Source organism: Poecilia reticulata, chromosome 8 (assembly GCF_904066995.2).
Source record: "Poecilia reticulata chromosome 8, P_reticulata-male-v2, whole genome shotgun sequence".
In the NCBI taxonomy this organism is placed as follows: domain Eukaryota; kingdom Metazoa; phylum Chordata; class Actinopteri; order Cyprinodontiformes; family Poeciliidae; genus Poecilia; species Poecilia reticulata.
In genome coordinates, this window is record NC_088837.1 from 11,701,624 (window position 1) to 11,720,435 (window position 18,812).

An 18,812-nucleotide genomic window follows, 5' to 3' on the forward strand; every position below is an offset into this window, starting at 1 on the left:
CTTTCTCCAGAGTGATGCAGTAAGGGATCAAGCAGACCAGCGTATTTTATACACAGCCTGATTCCTTGGGTTTTTTGCCGCGTGCTAGCGTGAATGTTACTTTAGGTGCTCGAGTGCAGTAAAAAAAATATACACATTTGCTTAATAGTTTAGGAGTTAAAAAACTTGTTTATCCAAAAAAGTTGATCGAAAGTTGTTCAAAAATTGTGCGTATGCTAGAAGTAACCACCCAGAGGAATGGACTCAGACCAGATTTATGTAAATAATAAAGAAACTGTCAAAGTTAGAAACACAGATGCAGGTCCAAAACACTTACAAATTATAACACATAAACTGATTTCCTCCGTCTCAAACGTTGCCAATCTGACAAGAACAAAACTTATATATCTGTTTAACGCAAAAATAAAGTCTCGAATGCAGTTCTGCTCTGTTGAGAGTCACAGTGTTCCCAAAAGTAATTTTTAGCCAGTGTTGTTCATCAGCATTTCATGAATGACTGCTCTCTTTGCAGAGCTGAGCTGTCTTTGGGATCTGTGACTTCCTGCTGTTTGTTTGTGCACTGAAAATCACATTACTCGAATTAATGATTTGCAAGTTGGAGGAATCCCTTCCCTTTCCAATTTTTCTTTGGGGAAAATAGTTTTTAATAAATCTATTTTTTTTTCTCATACATTTGCTGACAAATTGTTGATCTTCTGACCACTTTTTCTAATCAAGGACTCTACATGTTAAGGAAAATAATTCCTTATGAAATTATTTCAATCATACTGCAGGAACAAATTTGGCAGATGAAGTGTTCAGCAAGAGAGCACATTTACTCAGCAAACTCTGGTTCCAGAGCAAACTGATAACATATCTGCAATTCCTGAGGGAAGAATCAAATTTAAAGTCGTGTTTCTACATCGACATGCAGCGTGGATTTTCTGTCAGGGTCTGTTTGTCCTCCCCTTTTCCTAGTTCCTTAGTTTGTTTTCCTTTAGTTAGTTTTATTTCCACCTGTCCCTGGAACCACCACTTCTCAAGACATCCAGCAGATGTCACCCATGCTCCACCCCTGAGAAGTGTCCTGGTTCAACCCGGACACACACCTGCAGCTGGTTTAGAGGGCGTGGACCTGCGATATAAGCAGCAGCTACACTCCGTCTCACCGCCTGAGTGTTTGCCTACCACGGTAACCAGCGTTCCAGAAAGAGGCCTTCTGTGATTACTCTCGTCTAACCCTTGTTGTCTCCCTCGCCAGATTCTCCCGCCGTCTTCTAGTTGTTTCCCGGAAACCAGCTGCCCCCCGCATTCGTGTAAGTCTGTCTCCCCGCTGTGGATCACCTCCCTCCTGTGTGATTTCCCGACGCTGCCGGTGTTCCCGGTCAGACGCCACTCCCTGTGTGTGTGTGCGTGATCTCCCCTCGTCGATCCCTCCCCGGGATTTCCCCTTCGGGACGCTACGGGCCAGGAGGCCCACGCCCGAACTTCCCGGAGGACCGCCTGGACGGATCAGGCTCCAGGCCGTGCCCGACATCAGAGCTAAGCATCGCTCGTCAACGGACACTCGGCTCGCGCTCCGCTTCGCCCCTAATACCTCCACGCCAAGTAAGCTCACCTCAGTCATTTCCTGGAGAAACTCCGCTGAGTTCTCGCTAACCCTGCTTTTTCCCGTTGGCAGTAGAAGAACCGGTCCGCCGATTCGGCTTCGCCACCAGCTCCCTGATCCTTCAATAAACATTATTGTTTCTGACTCGCTCTGTCTGACTGTGTTCTTGCATGTGGGTTCGCAACCTTAAAACCGACATGACAGAACACTCAGGCCAGTTCGGAACCTCAGCAGACGCTATCAGACGGGCGCTGTCCGAACAACACGCGCTAGTCCAGTCACATGACTCCGCATTACGGGAGTTAGCTAGTCGTCAAGCCGAGACTAACGATAAACTAACAGAATTAACCACTTTCCTACGGAATTCAGTTCAGCAGGCTCCCAGCTCTCAACCCTCCCCGACAGTGGCTCCGGATCCACCAGCCCGCTCCATGTTTTCGGACGTCCGACCCTCAGCGCCAGAGAAATTTTCAGGTGACGTCCGGAAGGTCAAGGGGTTTATTCTCCAATGCAATATCATCTTTAATCATTCACCGCAGAGTTTTTTGCATGACAGTGCTAAGATTTCCTACGTGTTATCCCTGTTGACGGGCCGAGCCCTAGAGTGGGCCGAAGCCCGGTTTTCTTCAGCCTCTAACTATGGGTGTACCTTCCCCGAGTTTTTGAAGGAGTTACAGCAGGTGTTTTGTCAAGAGGCTGAGAAGACTTCAGCCTCCCGTGAACTACATGGATTGAAGCAAGGCCAGAAGACTGTGTCAGACTTTGCCATCGATTTTAGAATCTTGGCCGCTGCTTCAGGCTGGAACCCTGCTGCGCTTAAAAGCGCATTCTTTCATGGGTTAAATGAGCAGATAAAGGACCAACTGGCTACTCTAGATGAACCAGAGTCTCTGGATGAATTTATTAACTTGGCCATAAGATTAGACAACCGGATTCGGTCAAGGATGAGTGAGCGATCCCGCCGCACCGCCCTTCCGCGCTCCGCACAGGTCAGTAACCAGTCGACTGTCCAACCTCCACCCACCTTTCCCTCATCTACAGGACCAGAACCCATGCAACTGGGACACGCTAAGCTAACCCCAGAGGAGCGGCAGAGGAGGATGCGCTCCCGGCTTTGCCTTTACTGCGGTGAACCCAATCATGTAATAGCTAACTGTCCAATACGTTTAAACCCGCAGGTCCGGCAGTAAGGACGGGGAGACTGCCGGAGACTACAGCAGTAAGATCTCGCTTCATCATCCCTGTCTCCATAATCATTAACGAACCATATTCTTTATCAGCCCTCATTGACTCAGGGTGTGAACAGAACCTCATTAATTCAGACATCGTCGAGCAACTGTCTATTGAAATCGAGCCGCTTCCAGTTCCTCTCCGGGTATCAGCCCTCGACGGAGGGAACCTGCCACAGATCACCCATCAAACCAAGCCAGTGCGTCTACTCACTTCAGGTAATCACACAGAAGAGATTACTTTCCTCGTGTTTCCTGCCGCCAGTGCCTCCATCATCCTTGGTTTCGACTGGTTATACAAGCACAACCCGCACATAGACTGGGCCGAGACCAAGATTGAGTCGTGGTCCACAAAGTGTCACAGTACCTGCCTTCATTCCGCCTTTCCAGTCGTCACTACGCCTACAGAGCCAGCTGAGATCGACCCATCTGACGTCTCCTCCATTCCCGTGAGTACCATGATCTAGCTCCTGTTTTCAGTAAGGACAAAGCCCTGTCTCTGCCACCCCACAGACCGTATGACTGTGCCATCGATCTACTGCCTGGCGCCCCATTACCCAACAGCAAGCTATATAACATTTCTAGAGCAGAAAGGCAAACCATGGAGGAGTACATAAACAAGTCTCTAGCTGCAGGGATTATCCGCACCTCATCCTCTCCCCTCGGAGCAGGGTTCTTCTTCGTGGGGAAAAAGGATGGCTCTCTTCGGCCCTGTATTGACTACCGTGGACTCAACCAGATCACCATCAAGAATAAGTACCCGTTGCCATTATTATCCTCAGCCTTTGAGCCCGTCCAAGAAGCAACCATATTCACAAAACTAGATCTCAGGAACGCTTACCACCTCCTTCGCATAAGGGAGGGTGATGAGTGGAAGACGGCGTTTAAAACCCCCATGGGCCACTATGAATATTTGGTCATGCCGTTTGGGTTGTCTAACGCACCTGCTTTCTTCCAGGCCCTGGTGAACGACGTCCTGAGGGATCTCATCAATGTCTTTGTGTTCGTCTACCTGGATGATATCCTGATATATTCCAAATCCCTCGCGGAGCACAAACAACATGTCCGTCTGGTTCTCCAACGCCTTCTGGAGAATAAGCTGTATGTAAAAGCGGAAAAGTGTGAGTTTCACCGCCCTTCAGTAACCTTCCTAGGGTACATCCTCGAAAGGGGACAGGTTAGAGCATCCGAGGACAAGATCAAGGCAGTACTCGACTGGCCTAAACCCGAAAACCGCAAACAACTACAGCGCTTTTTGGGGTTTGCAAACTTCTACAGGAGGTTCATACGCAATTACAGTCAGACTGCTTCACCCCTCACCGCTCTCACTTCCAGCAAGAGAGAATACGTCTGGACCCCTCAAGCGGAGGCCGCCTTCGAGGAGCTCAAGTCCCGGTTTGCACACGCTCCCATTCTGGTCCAGCCTGACCCCAAGAAGCAATTCATTCTGGAAGTTGACGCCTCCGACACCGGGGTCGGCGCGGTTCTTTCCCAGATGTCTACCCACGACCATAAGCTCCATCCATGCGCCTTCTTTTCCCGTAGACTCTCACCAGCTGAGAGGAATTATGGCGTGGGCGACAGAGCTTCTCGCGATTAAACTCGCCTTGGAGGAGTGGCGCCACTGGCTGGAGGGCGCCGAACACCCCGTACTGGTCTGGACCGATCACAAGAACCTGACATACTTGCAAGCAGCCAAGAAATCCAATCCCCGCCAGTCTCGTTGGTCTCTGTTCTTTTCTCGATTTAACCTATCTATCACATTTCGCCCAGGTTCAAGGAATGTTAAACCCGATGCTCTATCTCGAGTCTATTCCCCAGATGACGCTGAGGTGGTCCCAGCTCCCATCCTGCCTCCCAGTTGCACCGTGGGAATGGTCACCTGGGAGATCGAAGACATCGTCCATCAAGCTCAGCAAACAGAACCAGCCCCAGAGTCCTGCCCACCGGGTAAGGTGTATGTTCCGTCCTCTGTCCGATCCCGTTTTCTCCAGTGGATACACAATTCTAAGTTCTCAGGTCACCCCGGCGTTAGCCGCACGATTGGGCTAATAAACAGACGGTTTTGGTGGGCCTCCGTACACAAGGATGTCAAGGAGTTTGTTTCAGCCTGCCCAATCTGTGCCCGGAACAAGTCATCCAATCAACCCCCGCAGGACTCCTACAACCACTACCCATACCTAAGCGCCCTTGGTCCCACGTGGCCATAGATTTCGTTACCGGACTCCCAACCAGTAAAGGTATGACCACCATCCTCACCATCGTCGACCGTTTCTCCAAGGCATGTCACCTTGTTCCCCTACGTAAGCTGCCCACGGCTGCCCAGACTGCCCTGTTATTAATTAAACATGTCTTTAAACTACATGGCATCCCGCAGGAAATCCTCTCGGATCGCGGCCCCCAGTTCATATCACAGGTCTGGCGTCAGTTCTGCTCGGCTCTGGGGGCTAAGGTATCCCTCACTTCTGGCTACCATCCACAAACCAATGGCCAGACAGAACGTATGAACCAAGAGCTAGAGACGACTCTGCGATGCCTGACCTCCACGAACCCCAACGATTGGGCCCAATACCTCCCATGGGTCGAGTATGCACATAACAGCCACATTTCTGCAGCCACAGGTCTCTCTCCGTTTGAAGTGGTCCTGGGTTACCAACCACCACTCCTCCCTCTGACGAGGAGAACCTCTCGATCACGTCGGTACAACACCACATCCGACGAAGCCATAAGATTTGGAAGGACACCATCACTGCCCTCAACAACACCTCCGCTACCAATAAACGCCTGGCTGACCGTCGTAGAACCCCTGCACCTGCTTATATAGTGGGACAAAAGGTATGGTTGTCCACACACAACATTCCCCTCAAGTCTATGTCTAGAAAGTTGTCTCCAAGGTTCATTGGCCCCTTTGAAGTGCTGGCAGTCATTAGCCCCTCAGCTGTACGCCTCCGCCTTCCCCCGTCTCTGCGTGTCCACCCAACCTTCCACGTTTCCCAAATTAAGCCAGTACTCTCCAGTGAACTTTGCCCTCCGGCCGAACCCCCTCCACCCGCCCGGGTCATCGATGGCCATCCGGCCTTCTCCGTCCGCCGGATTGTCGCCACTCGGCGACGAGGTCGGGGTCACCAGTTCCTTGTCGACTGGGAGGGTTATGGTCCTGAGGAACGTTCCTGGGTTCCGGGATCTTTCATTTTAGACCCCTCCCTTATTAGAGACTTTAGGGACTCCCAGACCCCGTCCTCTGTTCGGCCGCCAGGTGGCGTCCGTTGAGGGGGGGGTACTGTCAGGGTCTGTTTGTCCTCCCCTTTTCCTAGTTCCTTAGTTTGTTTTCCTTTAGTTAGTTTTATTTCCACCTGTCCCTGGAACCACCACTTCTCAAGACATCCAGCAGATGTCACCCATGCTCCACCCCTGAGAAGTGTCCTGGTTCAACCCGGACACACACCTGCAGCTGGTTTAGAGGGCGTGGACCTGCGATATAAGCAGCAGCTACACTCCGTCTCACCGCCTGAGTGTTTGCCTACCACGGTAACCAGCGTTCCAGAAAGAGGCCTTCTGTGATTACTCTCGTCTAACCCTTGTTGTCTCCCTCGCCAGATTCTCCCGCCGTCTTCTAGTTGTTTCCCGGAAACCAGCTGCCCCCCGCATTCGTGCAAGTCTGTCTCCCCGCTGTGGATCACCTCCCTCCTGTGTGATTTCCCGACGCTGCCGGTGTTCCCGGTCAGACGCCACTCCCTGTGTGTGTGTGCGTGATCTCCCCTCGTCGATCCCTCCCCGGGATTTCCCCTTCGGGACGCTACGGGCCAGGAGGCCCACGCCCGAACTTCCCGGAGGACCGCCTGGACGGATCAGGCTCCAGGCCGTGCCCGACATCAGAGCTAAGCATCGCTCGTCAACGGACACTCGGCTCGCGCTCCGCTTCGCCCCTAATACCTCCACGCCAAGTAAGCTCACCTCAGTCATTTCCTGGAGAAACTCCGCTGAGTTCTCGCTAACCCTGCTTTTTCCCGTTGGCAGTAGAAGAACCGGTCCGCCGATTCGGCTTCGCCACCAGCTCCCTGATCCTTCAATAAACATTATTGTTTCTGACTCGCTCTGTCTGACTGTGTTCTTGCATGTGGGTTCGCAACCTTAAAACCGACATGACATTTTCAAACGAAGCCCTTTGATAAAAAAGACAAATAGGAAAAAGTGCAAACATTTTGACCATGAATATTTCCAGTATTTATTTTTTATTTATTTATTTAAAAGTGATCTTTGGTTTCTTTTCCACTGTGTCGGTTGATGTGAGCTCACTCACTACCTTCTTTCTTTCGCTGCCTAACAGTTGAGAGGATCGACTCTACCTTCTGTGAAATGAAATGACCGTTGTACACAATGGGCATCCCTTGACCGCTTTGTTTGCCCCAAAGTTGTTTCATAAATAGACTAGACTTATTCTGCAAGGATTTTTTTTTTTGGTGAGGATGCAGCAAAGCCAGATTGACTCTGCAGTTTGTGCATTGCTGCCACTGCTGCTGCTTCCATGCAGTTTTACTTAATCAGCTTTATTGTCTATAAACAGTTATTGTTTTACCTCCAAAAAAATGCTGTAATTAGTTCCCTTGGAATATGTGCATGTCCTTCCAGCCGTAAAACATTTAATCTTCTGTGATTTTTCGAAATTGCTTAAATACGTCATCAGCTTGACTAATTAGGGTCTTGAACCTCAAATCCGTTGGGGTATCAAGATTTGAGACGTTGCATCTTTGCATGATTTTGCTTTCTCTTCTGTCATTTTAAAATAGGAAAGATTTTAATAATAATTATTTAAATGTTTCCTCCTTAACTTTAGACCTACTGAAGATGCCTTTATTTAACTGAGTGGTGCTCAAAGTTTTGCATGTCAGGGCAAGGAGCCCTTTACAAACGGAAGACACTAATTTCATCTACCGCCGATGGGCTCTTTTAGGACTATTAATTGTGTCTAGCTTTATGCAGAAACATTGCTAAAGAACTGCACAAGCTACAAAGGTTACACTGCAGGAAGTTGAGACACACACACACACAGTTACAGTCCAGGAACAAGAGAGGAGAGATAATGGCTGAGCCAGTGACAGTCAGATAGAGGCAGTAATTAATTTCAGCTCTCTCCTCTCTTACTCTCAACTTCCAGTCCCTCCAGACAAGCCCATTGTTGTCCACTAATACAGTTATTAATGGGGGCCAGCACACAGACAACGGCAGTCAATCAAACATTATTTTTTCATATTAAGCGCCACCTACACATTCAACAAAATATCCGAAGCCTCCTTGTGAATTACAGTTTGTTTTGTTTTTTGTTTTTTTCCACACTTGCATGTATCAAGCTAGTTTCAGCACAGTCACTTTGTGGCTCTTCAGCTTTATTTCATAAACCAACAACACTCCTGTAATGTGCAGCTCACAGTACAGTAGGTCGGCTTTTGAAATCTTAACCCCCACATTTTTCTTTTTGAAAACATAAGTCATGGCTAAACGTAATAAAGCCGTGTGAGTCATATGAGATGGTGTGTGTTTGCATAACAGATCTAAGTATAGTCCCATAAGCACCATTGCAGAATTTTATAATGAAAATGGGCTTATTCGGGAATTGAAGAGGAGTGACCTTATTTCCACAGTGTCTTTTGGGAAATATCTTCTGATGTAATACAGTTTTTTTTTTTGGCTACGGGCACAATGCATTCAACTGAAGTGAATTCATGTTTTGAATATTCTTTCTCAAAGCAGTTTCCTTTCGCCGCTACGGTAGCACGCGTCTCCAGAAATAAATCTAGCAGACGAGATTCAAGCAAGCGGGGATCATTGATGACAATTTTAAAAAAAAGAGCCCTGAGTGATTCAAGCTCAATTACTTCAAAGCTTATAATATACCCAGAGCAAAAAGCAAATACCTAAATCTAAAACTGTTTCAACAAGGTATTGAACAGCCTAATTGAGGTGATATATCAAACGTAATTGCTTCACACTGAGCGCCCAAGGATTTGATAGTAAAATTAGATGTGGCTCGACTAATGAGCATTTGGAGCTTTATTACTCGAGATCTTGTCTTTCTTTTTTCTTTTCTTGAATCAGTAAAGATTTATAAAGAGGAGAGAATGATTGCCACATAATCACTGACAATGCTTTCGAGCAACAAAACAAATTGCCTCATAATTTTTTGTCTATGAATCGTTTGTGTATCCTTAGACACTACAACGTTTACCGCTGTAGAGGTGAACGAGAACAGTGCTTTGCAAAAATACTCAAACCTCCTTTTTTTATTTTATTTATTTTGTCACATTAAAACGTTAAACCTCAATAGATTTTCAGATTTTATGTGACAGACCAACCCGAAATAAAACATCGCTGTGATGTGGCAGGAAACGTGTACGTAGCTTTCAAACTTATTTAATCTTGGAAATGTTTTTTATTTGCTGAGTGAATTTTATTCTTATAAATCCTAAGAAAAATAAATGCCTGTAACTAATTCTCTTTAGTTTTTGCTTGATGATTAAATCAAGCCCGGTTGTGCATAACTGAATCATAATTTGGCTGTGTGGCAAAGGCCTCAGAGATTGAAAACTAGCATAACACATAACACACCATCACCATGGTGAAATAAGGAGGTGGCAGTATCATGCTGTGGGCATGCTTTTTTTCTTTTTCAGCAGGGTTAAACCCGGTAAAGGCTGCCAAAAACTTGAGACCGTCCATCAGTCACCTAAACTGTGTAATGAAATATTTTGTACCAAGCCAAAAAAACGTGATAGAACTGAAAACCTTCCAGATTTTTACTTATATAGACCAAATAAAAGTAGTGTAACTTTTTCCTCAGCTTTACAGTAATGAACTGTTTTGTGTTGGTCGACGACACAATGTCCCCGAAAAACAAAATGTAAAAGTGTGATAATATCAGGGGTGTGAATAATTTTGCAAGGCACTGTATATGAATGACTAATTGCAGTTTGTGAATAGATTAAAAAAAAAATTAAAAAAGGGGCGAAAGCCTGCCTTGCGTGTGCACACGGGCTCTTTAATAATCCTTTCAATGGTGTATGCATTTCCCTGCGTGTTTTTTTGTCCTCGCATGTCCGCATGTGCACATGTTTGCGCCTGCGTGCATCCTGGTCTGCTGGCCTCCGTCCCGTGTGCGTTTCTGTCCGTGTGCGTGCGTGCGCGTGTTTGTTTGTTTGCGTGTGTGCGTGTATGTGTTCCAGGAGAGCCAGTGGTTGGACAGCGTATCTCTCCTAATCAAGGATACAATAGATGGGGAGATGCTGATGATCGACAACCTCTCCGGCTCCGTCTTCCACCATTACTCCTCTCCGCCTGTCTGCAAAGACTGCAAGGGCCACCCGCAAGAGGTACCACGCTGAACACACGTAAAACACTATTCGGCACACACACACACACACAACCCAGAGCAGGGCTGTGTATGAGAATATTGAAGGTTTACAATTTTAAAAAAGCTGAACAGAAGCAAAAAAAAAAAATCTAAAACTTTTCTGAGCAATTAAATATTCATTAAGCATTTTTAGTCATTATAGTCAATTATAGTCATTTTCATCTCCTTACACCTCATATACAGATATCTTGGTAAAAGAAGGAGAAAAAAAACAAAGCAACAAGATTAGCAAGATTAGCCTCCTCTTAGTGGAATCTCTTGCAATTAAAATGAGCTTTAGCAAGAAATCCATAGGCTTAATGAGCGAGAGCAATACTTCCCCAACTACATCTGTGCTTCTCGAACTTCACTGAATGTAAATCAGACCTGCTATTGAGATGTAGATTAAAATAAACAATGTTACTGGTTCAAGCACCGTTTACCTGTAAACTAATGAAAAAATAACAAGTTTAATGGAAAAAAACATTCAGGAACCACTGCAAACCTGACCGGACAACAATAAAGCGGGTCTACAGTCAGTAACTTTAGAAACATATTGTGGCTCTTTGTAAGAAAAAACAGCCTAAATTGCTACAAAACTGCCAAGTGTTTTAACTTAAAGTAACCAAGGGGATTGGGTCTTCATGCAGTACCACCATACATTTTTCTCAATAGAATAACTGTGTTTAGGCCTAAAACTAAAGCACTAAATGTTCTAATTTTCATTTAAAATTAAGACGTGTTAAGATTATATTTTTCTTTGCTCTTAAACCTAAAAAAGGAATAAAAATAAAAGAATTTTTTTTCTTATTGGACTTAAAATAATTTAAAAAATGAAATATTGGGTATTTTTATTCTGACTACAATCTCTTTTTTTCCCCCCAAAAAAACTTATATCTACAATGAGGCAAGGCAAAAAGTTTGTCTTGTTTCTTCAGTGCTGCTGTAGTTTTCAGGGCTAACAACTACATTCAATGTTTCAGCGAACGCAGCATCGTCAGTGTCTTCTAGTACTTCAATACTCTATTGCTTTTGTGCCTCCTTGAGAAAAAAAAATTGCCTTGCTTGTTTTTGCTTTATCACATTGTGTGTTGTTGGGGAAAGCAGTATTTTAAGTTAATAAATGTCATTTCTTTCTTTTGCCACCAAAAGAATGAAACATTATTGCGATTTCACTTGCATTTCACTGACGTAAAATACGGAAAACCTAATATAAATCTACTTGGTATGAAAGATTTCTGCACATATTTTTTTATGCGCATCTAGGACAAAAATGTGTGCAATAATTAATTTTAACGTGTTTGTATTACATTTGAGCCCTAATGACGAGCCAGAACAGAAATTGTATACCTAAATATCAGTCTTCATAAATACTTATCTGTACAAACATGGACGATTTTGCCAGCTGATGGATTTCAGACTGTAATGGACTAGTATGTAGGTAGACCATCCAATTAATTCTGGATTTATTCTTGATTATTCCTAGAAAACCCATATAATAAACATCTATATATATATATATATATATATATATATATATATATATATATACATATATATATATATTTATATATATTTATATGCAGAACACTCCAAATCAGGGTCATACTCAGGAAGATGCATTTGCATGCCATATGAAAATACACTGATAAAACCATGTTGCATGGCTGTTTAATGGATTACTGAGGCCACTCTGCATGAGCTCACAAATGCACCCATCCTTCATGACTGTATGCTTGCATGAGAGCACACGCACACACACACGCGCGCGCACACGCACACGGCCACCCACAGTCTCCTTGAGTTTATATTCCAAGGTGTCTTGTTAACAGGAAAGTCTTGCATTCAACAAGCACTTAGAAACATACTGTCCTGCGCGAGTGTTGTCCATCACAGTGACAAAGTGCAGCGGGTCAGCTCAGAGGAGGAAGTAACTGGGATCTACACCTCCTCACCTGTCAGCTTCGCTTTCTGCCTGTCTGCAGCTGCTGTCAGACCATCAATCTTCCCTTTCTCTCGTTTACATGTTTCCTCTCCTCTCTGTGCACATCCACTCCTTTTGCTATCCGCGCTCGGTCTCTGATTTGCCACGCCGGGTCCAGAGCGGTTCCGCTTCGGCTTATTTTGAGCGCTAAGTGCCTTGCAAAGTATTCATACCTCCCTTTTGTGTTTTCGTAGTTTGTCACATTTTGATGGCAAACGTCAGTGTATTTTATTAGGATTTTATGTGATGTAAAAAAAAAAAATAAATAAATAAATAAAAAAATTTAAAAGTTGGACACTATGTCTCCCTTAAACTAAACACAGTGTTAAAAGAAACCTTAAAAAGTCACCTACCTAGTAAATAGAGTCCACTTATGTGTAATTTAATCTCAGTAAGAGCACAGTTGTTCTGTGAAGGCCTTAGAAAATTGTTTGCTAGTGAACAAAAAACATGAAGACCAAGGAACACAACAGACAAGTCAAGGATAAAGTTATGAAGGGGTATGAAGCAAGGTTTGGTTTGAAGAAAAAAACTATATTCCAAGCTTTAAACATATCAAGGTCGTAAGAACATTCAATTACTGTTTTAAAAATGTCTTACAAGTAAAAATCACTCGCTCACTAATCTACTAGTCAGAAAGGCTGCCAACATGTTCGTGGTAATTATAGAGATCCATAGCTCAGGTTGAGAGAATCTGTCATGATCAGAGTCGGTAGAAAGAGGGCAGGAGAAAAATACAAGAGAAATATTGTGAGTGGCTACAAAAGACTTAAGACTGGGGTGGAGGTTTGCCATTCAGCAAATCACCAGCCTAAACATCCGGCTGTACCTCCAACAGAAGAGCTGAGATTAAAAACGGCCAGGATTGTTTGAATGGTCCAGTCGAAGCCAGAGTTTGATCCAACGAAGAATATTTGGCAAGCCTTGACGCTGATGGTCACAGGGGATCTCCATCTGAAGAGAGTTTGAGATATTTAAAAAAATAATAAAAACACTGAGCAAACTATTTAGTTAAAGGATGTGGAAAGCAGGTAGAGAAACATGCATTAACCCAGGGGAGTTATATGAAAACGCAGACAGTTAACCACGACTTTGTTTTGGTGGGTGTATCACATTAAATCCACAAGAAATACATTGAGCTTACATGTTGTAGCTCAGCAAAAGGTGGCAAATGTAAAAAGATATCATTTTTATATGTGACCGTATGGGCTTGTACAGCTAATCTTTCTACAGATTACTGTTAGATGGTGGAGCCTTCACAGGACTGGAGAGTCTAAAAGGCCCTACTGGAAATCTGGGCTTAATGTGTGTAAGAGGAGAATAATTCATCGTGTTTCTCTGTAAAGAGCCCTCGAGGCAACCTGAAAGTGACAGTTCAACCTTTACCATTAATTTAGCTGCATGTGTTGACCTTATGCTTCCTTTGGACCAGCGTCCTTCTATATTGCTTCATTTGTAATCACAGCAGTGCATTTACCGTAAAGCCTGTTCTTAACCTTTGTGTGTTGGGTAGGAAATGATCTTGCGATTGCCGTTCCTGTGGGGGTTGAAGCTTACATGATACAGCAAACGGTGTGCGCTGGCCATTGTGACTCGTGTGCCTTGGTCACGAGAGATTTCATTTATCTTCAGTCCCCCTTTTTCTGTTGAACGTTCCTCCCTTTTCTTACACTGAAGTGAATACTTTCAGTTTGCCGTTGCCCATCGAGTTACCAAACATACTTCTGGAGTGGCAACGTTTCCTCTGCCTTTTGTGCTCCTGTGTTCTTCCCACAGCGAAGAGCACAAGAAGAAAGACGTCGTAGTTTCTGCTACGCGTCGATAAAAACACCTGCTGGAAGCTTGCAGGGGTCTTTGTCGAGGCTATTTATTGCCCACCTATGAGACACGAGTCAGATACGGTGCTGCCACAAAGTAACACAAGTGAAGGCCACTACATGAATCAAAACAGCACAACTGTGAAGTGTTTCTCTGAGCTAATGAGTCGCTTTGCTGTGCTTGTGCCTTGTGTCTTTGCTTTGCTTCATTACGTCTCTCTCTCTCTTTCTCTCACTCGCTCTCTTTGGGATCTGTGGCAGTGGTGATTAAATGGCTCATATCAGCAGTGAATCTCTCTTTATGAGCCGCTCTTTGCACGTGTTAATACATGGCTAACCAGCCTCGCTCCATTGAATTTCACTTGGCCCGCTTTAAGTGCTGCGGTTAATCCACCCCGCTCACGCTGACTATTTATTGCTCTACCGCTTCGAAGAAATACTGCCAGGATGCCCAGACAGCATTTCCGATTTTGGCGTGTTTTGAAATATTGCTGAGAAAGAGCACATGAGCTGATCTGTATGTTCTGCGAATTAAAGAAATCTGGTTTCAAGTAGTTTTTGGGGAAAAAAAATCTCTAATATCACATTAAAAAAAATGGGACACATTGGTTTAGCTGATGATTACAAAGTACTTGCTTGAAATGTCTCACCATGCTCTCTTTACAGACACATCCCACAGCATTATTGCCTCTGAATTGTCAACAACTGGTGCATCTTGGAGGAGGTTTTGTCTCTTTTGTCTGTGATGCTTTTGCTGGTATATTAGAGCTAATGAATAATTTAAAAAAAATTAAAATAAATCCTGCAATATCTTTGCATGTTTTCATACTTTTTCATGCAGATATTCACGAACATATTTAAGGTCTTCCATGCTAGAGATAGTCACAGAGAGGATTAATGAGATTGTGTTCTTCCAGGATGATGGGAGTGGTCGCCGTTTCGTGTTTCTGTGGCTTTTAAAGGCATCTGTAAGTGAAATAAACTCTTTGCAGCAGATCAGAATGGCAGAGATTGAGCAGGCATCACTGAAGTCGGAGCCACTCTCGGATAAGTCCTCGTCTCCTGCTCTCCCTGATGACCTGAGCCTGGACGAACACACCAGCTACATACTGCTGATGCAAGACGGGAAGGTGAGTTTGAACTGAGGTTGACAGAGAAAACACTCCATATTATAGGAGAAACAGTAACTCAAAGGAGCTGGAAAAGATACCAAAAATACCATAACACTCTTACTCTCAGATGTAAACTGCCAAATGCCTGAAAAAGATCTGTTGTCTTTTTGTTTTTTTGTGTGTCATCTCTGGGTGTGTGGATCTCAGAATTGCACTGTAATGTCATGTTTAGTTTTTGTTTGTTCATCATATTATGTTTTTATCATGTAAAGCACTTTCAACCACACGTTGCTGGTATGTGCTGTACAGATAAACCTGATTTAATACATAATATAAAATATATATAAAACCTGTTGATTTTAGCTTTACCTTTATGTAATAATTTCATTCAGATTTTTTCCATTGTCTCTTTAATAATTAATTGAAGAAATCTGAGCTTCCCTTCTCTTAACAGAACTCCTGTCGCAGCCTTTTCTAATTGAAAAGTTTTTAGTAATTTCCTTGGACATTTGATAAAGTCATTTAATAGTTCACCTTAGAAATAATAACTGCAAATAGAAGTTTCCTGGATTGCCTTGGGACAGGTGTTAACAATAACTCTGCTTTGTTTCAGTGGTTTCAGTTCAGTTATAGTGATATTTCTAATACAGATATTGTGTTCAGAAGGCCTCTTTATCTCTTGCTCTGCGTGTATCAGGATAAAATATCTTGTCTTTGAGGAGCCCACAGTCTCTAACCACTTCAGACCATCTCATGAATAAATCCTTGCCCCATGCTCCCTTTAGCCTCTTTTCCTCGCTGGTTCTCATGCCTACCTTTCTTTGACTTAGTCTCACCGTGAAGAAATTATCTGTAATGCTTCACCTTTTTTTCAGTCTTACATCTCTGGTAATTACACAGCTGTCCTGCACTTTCCTCCAGCCCCTCTATCTCTGTCCCTTATCATTTTCTTCGTAACAGGGTAATGCTTCTTGTTTCTGGATACCCAGATAAAGGCGCAATCACAAAGTACGACTTTGATTCTCTGCTCCTACTTTTTAAGAGAATGATTGAAGTAAGAAGAGAAGAAGGGGGGTTAATAAATGAGAAAATGTAAACTGAGCACGGCATAGTTTAGAAATCATGTCATGCAGGTAGCTTATTAATCTCTTTCCAAAGTCAAATTATGTTCTCACTCCCCTGTAGGATGGAGAGCATTTCTCTATAACCATTACGCCTCACTGAAATACTGAGTTTAGGGTTAATCTACAGTAAATTAATGAAAATCGATATGCTTCTCTCTGAGGGGACGGAAACAGTCTCACTGCTAATGTACACGCGAAGGTGGCCTTTTTTTTATTACATGGATGGAATAAACTCATTTTAGCAAAAGCTCATATTGTTCACATTAATCCCATTATACCTACAATAACTTACAATTTCAGAAAGATACATATTACTTGTGTTTTTGCTGTGGAGCAAATTTTAAACGTGCTATTCAGATGAACGTGAATTCACTGTGAAGAAGGTTAAAGTGTGATCAGGTTTTCAAACAACATCCCAAATACTCTCAAGGAGTATTGTTCAATCTGTCATTTAAAAATTTAAAAGAGTTCTACTGCAAACTTAATAAAATATAGGCATGCTCAAAGGTGGGTAGAGTAGCCAAAAAATCCTACTAAATGAACATTATTTACTTCTACTTGAGTTAAAATACATTGAAGTAATTCTTTAAAATTACTCAGGTAAAAGTAAAAAAAAACTGTATGATAAAAACTCGACTTGGTCTCCAATTCATTAACTGTTCTTATTTAATCTGTGATATCCATGTAATCATGCAGACAAAATACAAAACTATGTTCAGGTCTTTATACTAGCAAAAATAAATCACATCACTGCAAATTAAAAAAAAAAGAAAATTGGATACTAAAAACACACACTTCCAAAATTCGGTTTTCCACAACATAAAGCTTTTGACACCAACACTAGTAAGTCATGTATGCATGTCCAGTGATCCACAGTTTACTAAATATTTAGTTGACCCTCAAATGGCACAACATGCTCAGCAGACAGAAAATAACATTAAAACAATTACTTATTTTTTTTCTTAAAATAATTCTTGTTTTGTTTGTTTCTTGCTTCAAAATTATTGTACTACTTTATATTGGGCTATCACATCAGAGCAGTAAAATACATTAATGGTTGCGGTTGTAATATGAAACACAGGAAAGTTTATGTGCATTTCTCCAAGACAATGTGTATTAGAAACAGAAATTCCCCGCTTGATTTTCTTTTTTCTTATATCAAAACATTAACATGATAATAGCTGCTAATAATAATTTCCTACTGTTTAAAGAGGCACTTAAATGAAAAGCCAGTGGAATGATGTAAATCAGAGGACATGTTTAATATCCGTGCAAAGCCTCAGGGACTGTTCTGTTCTCATAATTTTGTTCTCAACCAGGAATTGTCACATTGCGTGTACAATAATCTAAGCTTGACTTGCCCCTTTGGAAAAATCCATTAGACTTTATGGACCACATTTAAATGTTCTTATTTGTCATTTTACACATGTGACCTTTTCTTACACGTTAAATTTCTTACTCCATAAATCAAAGATTTTGATATGGAAAATTGGCAATTTTTGACAAAAAAAAGTTCACATACTTATCTGCATTAACACAGACAATCACATTCATTCTCATTGAAGATTTTTTTGCGCCCTTTCTTGTTCTCCTTTAGGGAAGGTGCAGCAGCAGCTCCCATAACTCTGATGAGGCCGGTGGTGGAGGAGGCGGCCATGGAGGTGGCCGTCAGACTGAGGAACAAGGTCAAGGTCAGGGGGCGTCCCTGCAATGCAGGGCTTCCGGCTCGGACACAGAGACTGAGACTGAACTGCAAGAGATGGAAATGCAAACATACCACACAAAGATGTGCTCACCTCTCTGCTCCCCTGGTCAGTAAATTCCCACAAGGCTGTTTTTGAAGAAAGTTGTGTTTCAATCTTACCATGATCGATCAAATGAATCAAAGTGTGGTTTGAGGTGATGTTTTGATTTGCTCACCACTGCATGAGCCCGTTGAGAAGCAGAGGTAGGTAAAAAACGTAATACTAAACATTATGACAAGCTTGGCATTGTTTTGTTGAAGTAGTGCGTCATGTTTAGATTGAACTGAGATGTATAAAGGTTAATCTAAATTAAGTCAAAGCCAAAACCCAATACCAAACTGAATGCTTTACTGCAGTAATAAACCCCTAGAGACGGAAAAACAAAACTGCTGGAATAATTTGCTCTTCTATATTCATACCTTGTGCTTATCGTGCTTCCAGAATGGCTGTTAAATTAAAATAACCAAAATCAAATTTAAAATACATCGCTGAAGCAGATGACTTGCGCAGATAAAAGAAAGGCTTCATGAAAAGACGTCTAGAAATGAATCACTGCGGTTCTCTCCTGAAGGTGGGATTTCCAGCATCAGCAGCAAGGAAAGAGGCAAAGGAGACGAGGAAAAGGGGGCCAGTGGCATTTCTACCCTCTTTCATCTGCCTGCTGAGTTTTTCCACTCCGCAGGAGCAGCCATTCCGGTACCTTCGCGCAGTCGGAGCCTGCGTTTGTCAAGAGGCCTCAGGCTGACCTCCCCAGCCTCTTGGGTCTCTTTCCGCTCTCCTGGAGCCCCTCGAAAGATGCTCTGTGCACAAGTAAGCAAGGGGAGGTTAC

The 18,812-nt window shown here is 43.2% G+C and overlaps 1 protein-coding gene across 4 annotated transcripts in view; it reads left to right on the forward strand.

The window, feature by feature from the left end:
* LOC103468615 (voltage-dependent T-type calcium channel subunit alpha-1I) overlaps window positions 1-18,812 on the forward strand; it is a 165,970-nt gene that overhangs the window by 139,368 nt on the left and 7,790 nt on the right. Inside the window, exons 33-36 of one of the 4 annotated variants that reach the window (XM_081609898.1) lie at window positions 10,035-10,181; window positions 14,995-15,132; window positions 17,836-18,049; window positions 18,555-18,793. In XM_081609898.1, coding sequence (XP_081466024.1) covers window positions 10,035-10,181; window positions 14,995-15,132; window positions 17,836-18,049; window positions 18,555-18,793 — 738 coding nt within the window. The remainder of the gene's footprint in view (window positions 1-10,034; window positions 10,182-14,994; window positions 15,133-17,835; window positions 18,050-18,554; window positions 18,794-18,812) is intronic. The other 3 variants (XM_081609899.1, XM_081609900.1, XM_081609901.1) reach the window with 3 other exon arrangements.